This window comes from Gouania willdenowi, chromosome 9 (assembly GCF_900634775.1).
Source record: "Gouania willdenowi chromosome 9, fGouWil2.1, whole genome shotgun sequence".
In the NCBI taxonomy this organism is placed as follows: domain Eukaryota; kingdom Metazoa; phylum Chordata; class Actinopteri; order Blenniiformes; family Gobiesocidae; genus Gouania; species Gouania willdenowi.
Window position 1 is genome coordinate 42,271,628 of NC_041052.1, and position 16,326 is coordinate 42,287,953.

General features: G+C 37.3%; 1 protein-coding gene across 1 annotated transcript in view; it reads left to right on the top strand.

Moving 5' to 3' along the window:
- The first annotated feature begins 11,614 nt into the window (after nucleotides 1-11,614).
- Nucleotides 11,615-16,326, top strand: part of prdm6 (PR domain containing 6) — an 87,600-nt gene continuing 82,888 nt past the window's right edge. The window contains exons 1-2 of the mRNA XM_028456360.1: nucleotides 11,615-11,715; nucleotides 13,128-13,846. Coding sequence (XP_028312161.1) covers nucleotides 13,147-13,846 — 700 coding nt within the window. The 5' untranslated portion in view covers nucleotides 11,615-11,715; nucleotides 13,128-13,146. The remainder of the gene's footprint in view (nucleotides 11,716-13,127; nucleotides 13,847-16,326) is intronic.

Here is a 16,326-nt window from a genome sequence, read left to right on the forward strand (position 1 = left end):
AAACACGGTAATAATTCACCATTTCTGCTTTGTTTACCTGCTGAGTACCTCCAATATGGCGACTTCTGGTTTGATGACACAGTAAAAACCCTCAATACATAGAGATTAGGGCTGGGACAACGCATCAACGTAATCGATGACGTTGACACGAGAAATACGTCTTCATAACTTCACTGGTTTTTACTTCTTTTCATTCCTTAATATAAATTATTGAGCAGCTATCATTCTTATCGCAACGTTGGTATTGATACTATCAATATTTTTGGATCGATCCGCAAACGTCTAGTGAGAACCCATCAGCAAAAACATAAATCGGCGCCACTGGTTGAGTTCATTTCAACAGGGAATTCTGAGCGCCACCATTACCACTTCTTAAAGATACAGTTTTATTAATCAATAAAGCAAGATGTGTGTGCGTGAGCGTGTTCGTGTGCATCTCAAATATCTCTTCAGAATCAGACTGACCTGAAACTTTCAACATGGCCGCTGCTTGGTTCAACGGTGTGCAACGTCAGATTTGTTTGGACTGCAATGATACCGTTAATAAATTGTTTCATAAATGCTTCACAAATTTTGTTAGAGTCCTACCTCCACAGTGATGATGTCATCAGTCCTACCTCCACAGTGATGATGTCATCAGTCCTACCTCCACAGTGATGATGTCATCAGTCCTACCTCCACACTGATGATGTCATCTCTCTCTCTCAGCAAGCTGCAGATGTCTTCCTACAGGCACTGCACTAGTTCTCATTGCAACTTTACTATTGAATTATTATGTCTTAAAATTAAGACTATTCTCATAATATTACGATTTTAATCTCGTAGTGCTCACATTTCACTAATTCTATTCAATTCAACTTTATTTATGTAGCACAAATTACAACAAAGTCATCTCATTGCGCTGTAACAAAATATAAAGTCCATAGTAAAATAGAAGAAAGAACCCAACAAGATCCACATGAACAAACATTTAGTGACAGTGGGAAGAAAAAACTCCCTCTTTTTTATAGGAAGAAATCTCCAGTGGAACCAGGTTCAGAGGTGGAGAACATCTGGTTCCACTGGTTGGGGTTAGTGAACAGAAGGACAAACAGAATAGAATAGAAGGATAGACCATCAGAATGTTCCAGACTACTAATATGTCGTTGTAGCTCTGTATCTTGGAGTAAGAGATGAGTTTAGACTTAGTTTTAGGAGCAGCTTTAACATCATTCTTAGCTCAGGAGCATTAGGGGGCGTGTGGGGCGGTGCACTGACTGAACGGTCCCCGGAAACCTTTCAACAGAGAAATGCCCTTTGCCTCACAATGATAGCGTTTCTATCACATTATGTCAATTTCCGCATTTAACAGTGGATTCCGTTTTTATCCCTTAATGTGTAAATTATAGAGCTGTAGCATAGGCAGAGTTTGGGATTCTTACCAGGGGGGCAAAAGAAAAAATACAATTAAATATACAGTATACACCATCTCCAGATTCACACCATGTAACATATACAATAATGCAAAAATGATCAATAACATAATTGATAATAGAAAATTAGCATCAACGCATCATTTAATGTTGTAAATTTATGATAAAATCTTTCTGCTTCATTTTTGCTCCAGTACCATACATGAACAGCTGGGGGCGGTATTGCTTCACCATTTATGTTGTGAAGAAGAATTGCGCTACAGTAGAAGAACCAACCTAAAGTTTGGGACCATTAGTACACACCTGACGTAGAACTAACGTCTGTGACATGAAACTAACAGTAATACACACTGCATGGCACCTAAGATATTTTCATTTTATTATGTACAATATATTAAGAATTTTATTTTATTCTATTTTTTGAATGAATGAATTTGGAAAAACTGTAATGAGAACTTTTGACCACAAGTTTAAGTTAAATGCGTTTTTAAATTAAAACGAGGGAACAGAGAATAAAAAAAAAAAAACTGAACACCATAAAGTTAGGGAATAATAATGAAATGTTCAGGGTCAATATTTCTAACTTTGGTGCTTAATTATAAAGACTTATTCCAACTCTTTGTTAAATGAGACTTTAAATCCACCAGGGTTAGTTCGTTAGTACACAAGTGACATTTATTTAATTAAAACATTTGCTGTAGGTTTAAACCATTCAGCGAACACTTTTAACCTTGTGATAAATAAATATACAAGAAGCTGAAAGAAAGCAGCGTCGCTTTCATTTACATACGGAGCATGTTGTTAAGGTCTGACATTCAATTAAAACGTTTACATTTCTGCTTAATTAATTCAACAGAAAAGACGAATGGACGGGCTGCTCTGACAGGAGGCCGATAAGTGTGTGTGTGTGTGTGTGTGTGTGTGTGTGTGTGTGTGTGTGTGTGTGTGTGTGTGTGTGTGTGTGTGTGTGTGTGTTAAGGTCAGGGAAGGCTGACTGTTATAATTCATCTCCATAGACATCTATTCATCGGGGACTTATATGTTCTCTTTTTCTTTTTCACCTTTATTTCCTGCAGCTGAATCTGTGCTGAGGTGTTTTTATTGCACTAAACTGTTGTAACTGTAACTGTTGTATTTATTTACCAGGTTTTTTTTAATCTTTGTTGGATTTTTTTAGCGTCTGACGCTAACTGCTGCTGCTGATTATTAATCAGAGCTGTAAAATGTATTGGACAAGAAAAACCATCACTGCTTTACTTCATTAAATTAAATGTGGTGAAATAAATTGTCCTATTTACAACTATTTCGCATAACATAGCATAATGCTACAAAGACATGTCAGTGACAATAGTTTAACCCTCATTTTATCCTTGTGGTCAATTTGACCCCATTTAATGTTTATCATTCAAAATAAATGACTTTTTTGCTTCATATTTTATGACTTTTCCTAATTTGATGGGCACAGTTGTCTCACAATTAAATTATTAAGATATTTTTCAATATGCTGAACACATATTGCATGGATTGGTGTTCCTCTACATGGGGTCAATCTGACCCCATGTAGTTTTAGCTGTGTGAAATGTGTTTGTCCGTGTATGGCAATCTACACACACACACACACACACACACACACACACACACACACACACACACACACACACACACACACACACACACACACACACACACACACACACACACACACACACACACACACACTCTTGAAAATGTCCTCTAGGAAAAGTTTTACTATCAATGAGGTTTTGGAACAGCTCTTTCACAGTCAAAGTGACATAGTGTGTCTGGAACTTTATAGAAAATAACCAGCCTGTGATTGGCTGATCTGGTTAGATGATCTGGTTAGATCTGTGAAGATCAGCAGGTCTGGTCCTGGTCAGTAGATGATGGAGACCACTGAGAATTCCAGGGGCCACAGTGGGGGACAGTCACTGCTGTGGTATCTGTCATTGTGTCCTTGGGCAAGGCACTTCACCCACATTGCTTAGTATGAATGTAGTGTGTGAGTGAGTGTTGGTGGTAGTGGGAGGGGCCAATGGTTCACTATGGCAGCCACGCTTCCATCAGTCTGCCTCAGGGCAGCTGTGGCTACAATTGTAGCTTACCACCACTAAGTCTGGAGTGAAAGAATAATCCCTTCGTTTTGTAAATTGACTTTGAGTGTCTATGATAAAGCGTTATATAGAACTGATGTATTATTATTATTATTATTATTATTATTATTATTATTATTATTATTATTATTATTATTATTATTATTATTATTATTATAATAATGATAATAATAATAATAATAAACCCCAAATAAGTTACAAAAGGATATAAAAATAAGTTAATAAACATGTTTATGAGAGTAAGGGGGGGGTCACCAACATTGTGTGAGAGTCATGGATGTTCACCCTAAATTAGAAAAGATTGAGTTATAAAAAATTTAAAATAATCTAACTCTAACACTAAAGTGTGTTCTGATGGTGGCGCTAGAGAACAGGTCATGGTTTCTTTATCGAGGCCTTATTTATGGACTTAACAAATAAACAAAGTGTTTGACACAAAAATGTGGTCAACAAGTTTCTGAAAATCATTTTCTAGAGGCAAAAATCTCTGTGGTCAGATTGACCCTAAAGGGTAAAATGTCTTTAGTAATATTTGAGGATAATATGATGTGAAAAACAAGACAAAATTTACTTCTGGTAATTCACATAGAGTTGCTCGGATTAGCGTATAAAGTGACAAGATACACATTTTATTAATTTATTATTATATTTTGTTATTTTCCGTCCTTTTTCTCTTTCTTCTTTTCTTTGTATTGCATTTTATTTGATTTATATTTGAGAAAGTGAAAGTATAGAATTCAGTTTAAAATTGTGTGTTTTCTTTTTTTAAAGAATATTTAAAAATATGTCTTTTAATCAGTAATTCTTTTCCAATTACTAGACATTTCATGCGACCCCATTTAAATTCCAGGCGACCCCACATGGGGTCACGACCCAAAGTGTGTTAACCCCAACACTGCTGACATGGGTTGGCCCTTTTTAAAAGTTTCTTCAGCAGTGATAAAATAAAAAAAAAACATACCTGTAGTGAGTGGATATTGATTAAATTATTTACTTTTAGAATGCTTATTTAGAAGCTCCTTAAATGTATTTAGTAGATTTAAAGCTCTAACCACAGCTGGTGTAGAATAAAGGATAAACCCTCGTAGTATATCTGCAGTAGATTTCACAGCTTTGCTAAATGAACCCTTGTTAATATTGTGTTTTTTCTTTCCCTGCAGCCGTCGAAATAATTAGCTTTTGTTGTAGAAAATGATGAATTTGGGCAGTTAATTTATCGATCGGTCGGCTTCTTTCGATGTGCACTGCCTCAGAAAGCCATTAATCAATGGATGAAAACACTTAATTCTTCCCCACCTTTTCCTCCTCTGTCTTTCTGCTTTTTGTCTGCGCAGAAAATCCCATGTGACAATGTGGTGGATTTGAAACATAATCCCATTAAAGCGTTGGAATGAAAGATATATACAAATATTTTATACATTTTACACCCAAATTATTATAAATGCAACATTAATTACCATTTATCATGCACATTTTAATTGTAATTCTCCATTTGAAGCATCAAATATGTATATTTTGTCATTCAGCTTTAGATAATTATAATTTGCTTCCTTGATGGTCTAGTGAACGTTTAAGTTTAAGTTTTGGTTGATGTACAAACACAGAAATCTAAAATCTTGACAAATTTAACTAAACTTTTGCAAATACAGTAAATCTTTGCGTCTCTAAAATAATATGTTTATTTGTCTGTTTTCAGAGGTATTTGTGACTAGAAATAAAATGTTTAAGTTTTTGCAGGTATCTGGTACTTAAGGCACTTTTCAAGGAGGAAGAACAGTTAGTGAAGTAACGGGAAATGTTTTAAGTCAAATTACAACAATTAATTAATCAGGAAAAGTTTTAAGATTGTCTCTTTATTATAACAATAATAAAGTTGATGAATAGCAATGCTGGTCTCCACTGATCAGTCCTACACTGAGACAAAATGAGTAAAAATGCGTTTGAGTCCAAGACTAAACCAAGACCTTCAAAATGTGGCCTTGAGACCAACGCTGGACTCGAGAACTACAACTGGATGATGAGTCCTCCTCTCCCCGTAGAGTTGTGTGTTTGGTATTAGACTGATGGGATGTCTGTCCCCTGTACGACCAGAGTCAGAGCTTCTGAGTTTGGTCCTCATTGCCTGCAGTAAGTAGAGCTGGTTTCCAGTGATGGTTGGACTGGTCCAGGACTGCCTTTTGTCACTGATTCTGTTCAGAACTTTTATGAACAGAGTTTCTAGGAGCAGCCCTGGTGTTGAGGGTCCAGTTTGGGGGCCTCAGGATTGGGTCACTGCTTTTAGCAGATGTGGTTCTGTTGGTTTCATCAGGTTGTGACCTTCAACTTTCACTGGATCGGTTCACATCCGAGTGTGAAAAGGCCGTGATAAGAAACAGAACCTCCAAATCTGAGTCCATGGTTCTACACCGGGTTGGAGATGAGGTCCTTCCCCAAGTGGAGAAGTTCAGGTACCTCTTGTTCGTGAGTGATGGAAAGATGAAGCGAGAGATCAACAGGAGGATTGATGCAGAGTCTGAGCTGAGGTGGAAGACAAAGCTCTGGATCTATCTGTGTATTTTGGTTCCTACCCTCACCTATGGGCATGAGCTTTGGATCATGACCCAAAGAACAAGTACAAGTGGCTAAAATAAGTTTCCTCCATAGGGTGGCTGGGCTCTCCCCTAGAGATAGGGTGAGAAGCTCAGTCATCAGGAGGGGATCGGAGCTGCTGCTGAGGTGTTCAGGGCACGTCCCTCTGGTATGAGACCCAGAGGAAGAACCAGGACATGCTGGAGGGACTATGTCTCTGAGCTGGTCAGGGAATGCCTCGAGATCCCCAGGAAGAGCTGGAAGACATGGGCGGGGCTAGGGAAGTCTGGGCCTCCCTGCTAAGGATGCTGCCCCCGCGACCTGACTTTGGATGTAAAAGATGGATGGATGGATGGATGGATGGATGGATGGATGGTAGCAGACTGAGAGCCTTTAGCAGCAGTTGTTTAGGTGCTTCCCCTGAATGTGCTTTGGGCTACAGTATATCTGAGGTTCAGTGCGTAAAGTTCATCACAATCCATAAAACATCATATAAGATGTTGCTGGTATGAACAGTCTGAGGTTTTTATTCTAAAGTCCAGCAGCTCCTGTTGCAGACCCTCGTGTGGTGCGTTAACAATCAGGTAAATGTTCTACATTCCTCTGAGCTGAAAAAATCTCCTTTAGCTACGAGTTCATTTTCAGACGCTTATGTTTGTGTTTTTGTTCGTTATCAATCCACCAGAGGTCCCTAGGATGACAAATGGGGCCTGTCAGGGTGATGCCAGTCATAACAAAATACACACTGCACTCACACACACACATGCACTATGTGTGTGTGTGAGTGTGTAAAACAGAGGGGTGGGAAAAGTTAACATGGATAACAAGTCAGACCAAAAACACAATGAGCTCAACTGTAATCTGTCTTATCTACGAATACACCAGCCCTCAGGCATAGGTAAACACACACACACACACACGCACACACACACACACACACACACACACACACACACACACACACACACACACACACACACACACACACACACACACACACACACACACACACACACACACACACACACACCAGCTTCATGCTTCAGGTCGACCCTCCAAAAAAAATATTGCTCATGTAAAATTGTGGCGCTAATTGAACTTCACGCACATACGTACGCAAGTAATTTTCAATTCTTGTCACCAAATACAATTCCACTCAATAAAAGCGACGTCCTGTGTTTCAGAGAGTTATTGTTGCATGTTTAGTGGAACTCATGACATACTGTGTTTCTACAGACACTGACACAACAAACACCCAGAGCCACTCATGCAGAGATAAGTTCATTAATAAAATACTGTATATATATATATTACAGAATAACTACTTCAGAACAAAAACTATATTCAAAACTTTAAATCCCTCTACCAGATAAACAGGTATACCAGTACTTAGTAATAAATCTTGACAGGTCAACATGCTCTCAGGTTCCCCAGCTGAGTTTTTAGGTTTTTAGTTCACTGATGAAACTCCTGATATACACTATCTGCTGTGAGGCGATCTGGAAAAGTATGACTCATGAAAAGTATGACTCATGAAAAAACGAGTTTGTTGTGATCAACTAAATTTTAACCAAAATTTGAACATTTCACAAGATGCAAGAATTAATAAACACATAATTATCACACATGCATGCCCATTTCAGTTAATAAAATCATACAATAACATCATCTGCGGTTGTTATGTTACTTCTACGTCTATTTTCATCACTTTTTCTTGCCACATTTTTGCTCCTTTTAATGACTTTTTGCTACATTTCTCTAATTTCTGCTACTTTTCTGCACATTTTTTCCACTTTCCAGACATGTTCATCACTTACTGTATAAACTAGGGATGTAACGATTAATCGTAAGGCAGTTAAAAATCGATTCATAGGTATTACGATTCACATCGATGCTGTGAAAATTGAATCGCAGTACTTTTTTTAACCAGCAGAGGGCGCTAACCAGAAGTGTTGGCGGCGAGCGAAATCTGCTAATACTTTCTTTCTGGCCGCCTTCTACTCTTAAACATATTCATAAATGATTCATTACCCCTTTAGCACCGAAAGAATATCTGTAATATTACGTGAATATCTGTAAAAGTCACGTTTTTCTATTAGCTCTGTCTGCTAGCATAGCATCTCTTCTTCACTGCAAAATATCTGCATGCCAACCGACCACTGGATTACCAGCGCCCTCTGCTGGTTCAAACAAATATCTGACCTAAATACAGTAAAATGACTGTTTTTTTTTTGTTTTGTTTTTTTAGTCCAATTGTTAAGGCACAAAATACATTTTCAGTTGCACTTTTAAAAAGAAAAAATAACTATTATGCAGTTTTGTATTGTTTACTATAGAACCAGAATTTAAATAATAAGCTTCTTCTTCATTTGTATTATTCCTTTATTTATTTCATTCAAGATTTATTTTTACTTAAATTGCATTGTTTTGAATAGTTTATCAAGGGATTCTTTTGACAATGAAAAATAGTGTAGTATTTTCCCCAAAAAAATAAAGGTATATTTTTCAGTCATTTATATACAGTCCCATTTTGTAAAATAAATCGCGAGAGAATCGTATCGTGAACCCAGTATCGTGAATCGAATCATATCGGGAGTTGAGTGAATCGTTACATCCCTTGTATAAACCCTTTCCACCACTTTTTCACCTAATATCACAACTGTTTTTAACCTCTTTTCACCATATTTCATGATTATTTTTTGCCAATTTAACCACATTTATGATTTGTCATGCCCATCATTTGCCAGTTTAAACTAATTGTTCCTATATTGACACTTTGAACCCTTTTTACTACTTTTTCTGTCTGTTTTTGTCTACTCCTATTTGCAACTTTTAACCAATTTAAAATCCCATTTCACCTCCTTTTCCACCATTTTTGGTCACTTTGAACCATTTTATTAGTGATTAAAAGCAGGATTTCCATCTTTAAGATGACTATAATAATAATAAACGTTCCTGGATAACAGTGGATATTATTCAGATGAATAAATAAATGTGGTTATCACAGATTCATAGAACAATGGACCATCATTTTACTGACTTTATGGATGGACCCCAAAAATCTCCCCTTTATTCCCCCTATAGATGGTCCTGTCTCCACATGACTGTTCTTCAATGTTCATGTCTGTGTTCAACCACCTTCAGCTACAGTGGGGGTCCCTGCTCTATGGAACCTTTATTTTGGGGGTCACAACCTGAAAAGGTTGAGAACCACTGCACTATATACTGCAGTGTAAAAATAATCCCTTTACACAGAGCAGACCAATTTATAGCATAGTCATCAGATTGTATAAAAGCTTAAAACAAAAAATAAAAATATAGTGTTACAAACTGCCTCACAAAGCAAAGATCACTTAGTTTTCCCTTAGGGTGTGAGAATTGATTTAAAGCAAAAATATGTAGTTTTTTGTTGTTTTTTGTACATACGCACCACTGTTTTTCCCTTGAATTGGCCTCCACTCGTCCCAGTCATCATCAATCACAGTGTTCGTCTGTTTTCTAGGGTCAAAAATAAAATACAATGACTCTTATTGTCTTAAACTAAGAGCTTTCATGTTTTAAACCACATCCAATCAATTAGAATGAGACGGTTTAAAATGTTTTGTTTGTCCAACCTCGTGTGGCCTATAGTGCCATGACTCATCAACTGTTTAAATACGCTGTTTGTGCACTGACTTATAAATGAACAACTCTTTAAAACACTAAACAATAAATATAAAACTGTAGAATTATAAGCATGGTGGTAGGTCCATCAGGTCAATGTGCTGCAGGGTCATCAAAAGAACGATGGATTTTATCGTCTGGTGCTAGAAAACTATTTATAGGTTCAAGTTAAAGTAGGACGTCTGTGAACCAATCAAACAGATGTTTAGTGTGTCAACACAGATGTGCGAAGTTCATTATTCGGAAGAGGATTAGGGCCAATTATGATGGAGAAAATAATTTTGGATAATTGAGATTAAAGTTGAAATGTTAAGATTAAAGTTGGAATTTTCAAAATAAACTAAAAATCCAATATAAAAGTTGAAGGTTTGTTAATAAAGTCAAATTTACAGAAGCTGATTAGGACCAATTCATCATATATGACAACAAACAGCACATGGTGGTCATGTATCAATGTATCGTGTTAAACTATATTTTAATAACATTAACACAGCCTTGTTTAAGGACTTTGAAGAAATATTGTTAAAAATTGAATGTGTTCAGAAGTAAAAAACAGTGTTTTTATGAAGAGGCGGAGCATTCAGTCCATCTGTGGCTATAGAGGAGGAGCTACGGAAACGCATTAGGTCCAGTTTGAATGGACACTGGAGGAGGAGATGGTGAACTGGTCCTCGTCAGCTTCTGTAGCTTTGACTTTATTAGAAAACCTTCCACTTTTATCACAATATTGGATTTTAAGTTTAATCTTGAAATTTTGACTTTATTCTCGACATCAAATGACACACTTTTTTTTTTTTGAAACACCAGCAATGTTTAGAAATCACTTTATTCTTAACATTATATTCTAACTTTCTTCACAACATTTCAACTTTATTCTTGATTTCAGCCTTTTTTTTTTTTTAAATTATTATTATTTTCTCCTTCAAACTTGGCCCTAGACTGTTGAAGAAACACAAACCCTGAGGATAGAAGTTCTTTTTGGGTCAGAGTCCTTCAACAGTCTGTGATTTACTCTCTAACTTCAGCCACCAGAGCGTGTCAGCGCACTGTTTAAGGGAGAGTAAAGGTCCCTTAGGAGAGCTCTTCTTCTCTGCTACATTGTCTTCTTCCAAACCTCAGAGTTGGAACTGTCGCCCCCTGTGGTCACAGGTTATTTTTGGGTCACAACTGTTTTAATCCTCTTCACCCCCCCACCCCCTAGGGGTATACGTACCCCCATTTGAGAAACACTGATTTAGATCAACCAAAAGCAGCACAAGTTGTTATTTTGACTGAAAAAGTTACCAAATAATCTATAAATCAGGCTGAATGTTTCACTCCAATAGAAAACAACGGGATGTTTACAGGCAGTGGGGCCATGTGACATCATCAATCACATGATTTCAAGATGGAGGAACACAGGCTCTAAACTGTAGTCTCATTTTTAAATAGGCAATTAAATAAATATGGTGAGCATTAAAGTGTTTTATTAGACATATAGATCTATACTAATAAGGATATTTAGAGGATTTTAGAACACATTTGTAAAAATAGTGGAGGATCGTTTTATTAGCAAACCTGTGACTTTTATCATTATAATGTTTTTTGACTTTTATCTCAACATTTTGACTTAATTCTTGATTTGCACAAAAATTGTTCCTCAAACAAAATTGGCCTTCATCCTCTTCAGTACATTTGTGATTATAAAACATAAACTGAGGAGTGACAAATAAACATAAATGATAAAAATAGAGAAAAGCGATGGTGTGAATTAGGGAGAGGGAGAGTGAGAGGGGGGAGAGTTAGGGAGGGGGCGGTACGTGCTCAGCTCCGCAGCTCGGCTCTAGTTTGGGCTCCGGAGGCGCGCAGGACGCACGGACCGCCTTCAGCTCTGGAGGAACCACAGCTTTCACACCAGGCCGGAGAGACGCGTCCAGGAGCCGCAGACCCCCCCCTCAGCTGTAAGCCCGACCTCCACCCTCACCTTTAGCACCCAGAGAGCAGAAAGACACGCACACTACCGGGAATCCCGCAACTTCCACACACGCACACGCACACGCACACGCACGGCTGGGACAAACCGCCAGTCTTTACCAGGACCAAAGGAATTGATTTAATTTAATCAGCAACAAAACTTCTGCAAAGTGAGACTATTTACCATATTTTAAGATGTTTTTTATTTCATTTATTTTAAAGCCAGATGTGCGTGAAAATCTGCGCTGAGCGGAACATCTGGAGGAGGAGCAGAATGTCCGTTCACCTCATGGATTATTCCCCATTTATTCTGAAACTAAATATTTCTACAATTCAAAAGTTGTGACTGATGTAATGTTTTATTTTATTTTATTAAATATAAAGTTAATAGTAGAACGTCGCGGATTCTTAATAGAAATCAGGAGAAAACGCACTGATAATTTCTAAAAATGATGCGTAATTCATTACATTTTAAAATCAGATTATTACAATTTCTACTCATTTTTTAATTTAACACTTATTTGACCAAAGTAAAAAGTTATTGAATAGTTACAAAGCGTTACTTTTATCTAATTTTCTTAATCTCTCTCTCTCTCTCTCTCACACACACACACACACACACACACACACACACACACACACACACACACACACACACACACACACACACACACACACACACTTGGGTTTAACATTTGACAGGAAACTAAAAACTCTCTAATTAAAGGCCATTTAGTTTAGTTTAAAATAAATGAAGGAAATGAACTAATTATAAAGTCTGAATAAAAACAATGGGTGTATGTTAAATACACATAATTACTGTACATATTGTAAATACTTGTTCTGTCCTTTTAAGTTATATATTCTACATTGTTGTGTTTGTTAATGTTGTGCCAGAGAACAGTCGTTTAAATTTATTATACATGAAGTGGAAATCAACAATCAATAATTAGATATTATGTGATAAATATATTATCATTAGAAACTGCTGAATTTTCTCTGAAATTAGTTATTTCGTGTGATCTGATTCATATTTTAATCCAAGTTAATAATTGAGTATTTGAATGCCTTCATGCATTTTCATCAAACTAAAATATGAGTTTGTAAACTTCTGAGAAATGAACTTATAGTTTTAATGTGTATTTTTTAAAACTTGTTATAGTTTAATTTGTCTCAGTTTTATTCTCATGAACACATGAGGTAAATATAATGTGATTATCTTATTAAAACATAGATTGGCTTAAAATTTAAAATCATGAACCAAGAGTTGTGACACATGTTTGATGTTTAAAGGACAAACACATGTTTTAATGACCTGGAAGACCTTCAATGCACTTGTTGAAAACCTCTGTATTATTGTCTGTCTGTGTGTTTTAATATTAATAATGTTGTCGTTCAGGCGGTGAGCGAGCAGCACCATGCTGAAGCCGGGGGACGTGAGCAGCTCAGCGTTCCTAAAGGTGGACCCCTCCTACCTCCATCACTGGCACCAGCTTTTCCCTCAGGCTCAGATCAAAGCTCCTCCACCTCTACCGGACCGCCTCCCCCTCCCCATGGATGCTCTGCGCCAGTCCCGCCTGCACAGCCACCTCCTCAGCACCACACACTGCTCCTCATCTGCCTCTTCTTCTTCTTCATCTTCATCCTCAGCCTCCTCTTCCTCTTCATCAGTGGCGGTTCTTTCTCCGTCCACATCTCTGTCCATCTCCAGCTCTGCGGCCCTGGCCCAGATACCCGTCCCCCAGCAGATTGCACTTTTTGGACAGGCACTGGCCCCAGTGTGCAGCGGGCCTGGAGGACCCGGAGGACAAGGCTCAGGAGGAGGTTCAGGATCAGACCTGGTGGTGGTGGTGCCCTCAGAGAGCCACCAGGGTCACAGCCATCCAACCAAGGAGCAGCAGGGCAGTGGGGGGGTCGGGGTGGTGTCGTCCAGCGTAAAGAGCAGCAGCGGAGGAGCAGGAGGAGGACGGGGGGAAGAGGGAGGAAGAGGAGGAGAGGGAGGAAGAGCAGCCACCAACAGGCTGAAGCTGACCTCAGAGGAGCTGGACTATTACCTCTACGGACAGCAGAGGATGGAGATCATTCCCCTCAGTAACCACACGGGAGAGCTCAGCAACCGTATGTTATTAATACACACACACACACACAGAGGCTTCATGCTTCAGGTCAACCCCAAAACCACAGGCAGACATAAAGAGAGGAAACTGCAAAATTTGTTTCTGGTGCAAAAGTTTTGCTCTTGCAAAACTGTGGCACTAATCAAACACCATACAACCACGCACACACACACACACACACACACACACACACACACACACACACACACACACACACACACACACACACACACACACAATGTTACATTGTTTTATGGACAGTGAAGAGAAAAGGAGAGTTTGTGTATGAAACTCTATTTTCTTCTATTTTACATTTTAACTGTACGCTGTATTATTTTTCTACTGCTCCTTTGTGGAACTTATAAAGATTCTCTTAATCCTAAAATAATTCATGTTCATTCTCTTGTCAATGTTTAATAATCCTTTTAAGGATTTTTTAACTAGATGTGTAATTGAATTCAACTCTAGACTTAATATTAATAATTTAAATAAAAGACAGCATTTAATTTTCTTGAAGTTGATATTCCTCATGCAAAACAAAAAATAAATAAAAAATACACAAAACACATGGTATGTGACACTGATCAGTATTTTAATTCTTTTTTACTTGCAAATCTTTGAAAAAGCAATTGTCTTTACTGTGATTTTACTGTAACTTTCATTTAAATCCATATTTTGAAGCTTTAAATTTGACGGATGCCTAGAAAAAATGCAAACAATGTCAGAAAACAATAAATTAATATTGTTTAGGTAGACTATGCATGTGATTTTCATATACAATCACATTAATCACCTACATTTTTCCCATTAAACATAACTAATGTAAAAATCTTTAGTAAAATGTGCTCCAGACCAAGTTAATTAAAAACACATTAGAATAATTCATTTAGTAATGTTTAGTCCTCTACGAAAAAGACGAGTCGTTAAAGGAAAGTAAAAAAGCACGGGTGATTTATCCATTTAAATGTGATTTATTTTGTTATAACTTCAAGAATTATACTTAATTAAAGACAATTTCAAAGATTTCATTTCAATCATAATTTACTGTAACACATTTAAAAGTTTGAGAATCACATTTGCATCTTTTTAGCTAATGAAGTTTATCTTTAACTTCTAAAGATAAGAGTCAATGGTTAGAGATGCTGCTGTTTGACAGCTGCTGTTTTTGGATGGGGGGGGGGGGGGGGGGGGTCAAAGGTCAAAGTCTGTTTATCCAGACGTGCAGTCAGCAGGAGAAAGTGAATTTACCATTAACCAGAACAAGCTGATTATTATAATAATAAACCATGTTCCCTCCTTCACTAATATTCACATTTTAGTGTTTGATTACATCTTTTATTCTATATTTTAATGTATAAGCTTTAATTATTATTATGATTAGTGCAATAATTATTCATATTTACCTGGTCTTTCAATATTTTAAGATGATTAAATAAATTAATGTAAGAGAGATTTAGAAAATTAAAAAAGTGATTAAAATAAATCTTGATTGCTAAATATATAAATAGATTAATTACAAAATTAAAACTGGTAAAAACAAACCAACCTAAGGCGCTTTTTTCTCTTTTGCTTTGATCAAAGGAGCGCGGGCACATATGGAGAACGCACAGTCACGCGTGGAAATGCACAATAATCCACTCAGTGACCGCACGCACGCACACGCGCACGCACGCACACACACACACACACACACACACACACACACACACACACACACACACACACACACACACACACACACACACACACACACACACACACACACAGGCCTGTGCACGTGCTTACGTTTCATTGTTCAGCGAAGGCCTATTTCATAAGAGAAACTTTAAAAACATATTATTATTATTATTATTATTATTATTATTATTATTATTATTATTATTATTAATAATAATAATAAGAAATAATAATAATAATAATAATAATAATAATAATAATAATAATAATAACTGCGCTCACGGCAACGCGCAACCTTTAACTCCCACTGACTTTCATTCTGTGACCAAAACTATAAGTCTATAATTAATATAATATATATAATATCTGGTTATAACTGCTGGATAAAATGAAAATCCCTCTATAAATAAAGTTTGATTCGGTTTAATTAATCGTGACTGTGTCTTAAATTAGGCCTGATTATTATTTCACATTTAAATCACATTTTTTTTTCTAATACTCGAGCTCTGCGGCAAACGTCGGAATAGTTAAATGTTTCTATCGTTTGTGTGTGTGTGTGCGTGTGTGTGTGTGTGTGTGTGTGTGTGTGTGTGTGTGTGTGTGTGTTCACTGAAGTGTCGGAGAAGCGGCTCCGTGTCGTAACTTCAGGTTCATCATCGCTGGGTGTGCGCGTGCGTGTGCGTGTATTCCGCGGTGATAAAACGGACCATCAGCAGTAATCTGCGTCGATAGGATGAGGGATGGAGAGACAACATGGAATTAATGGAGAGAGAGAGAGAGGGAGGGGGATCGTGGATCGATTAG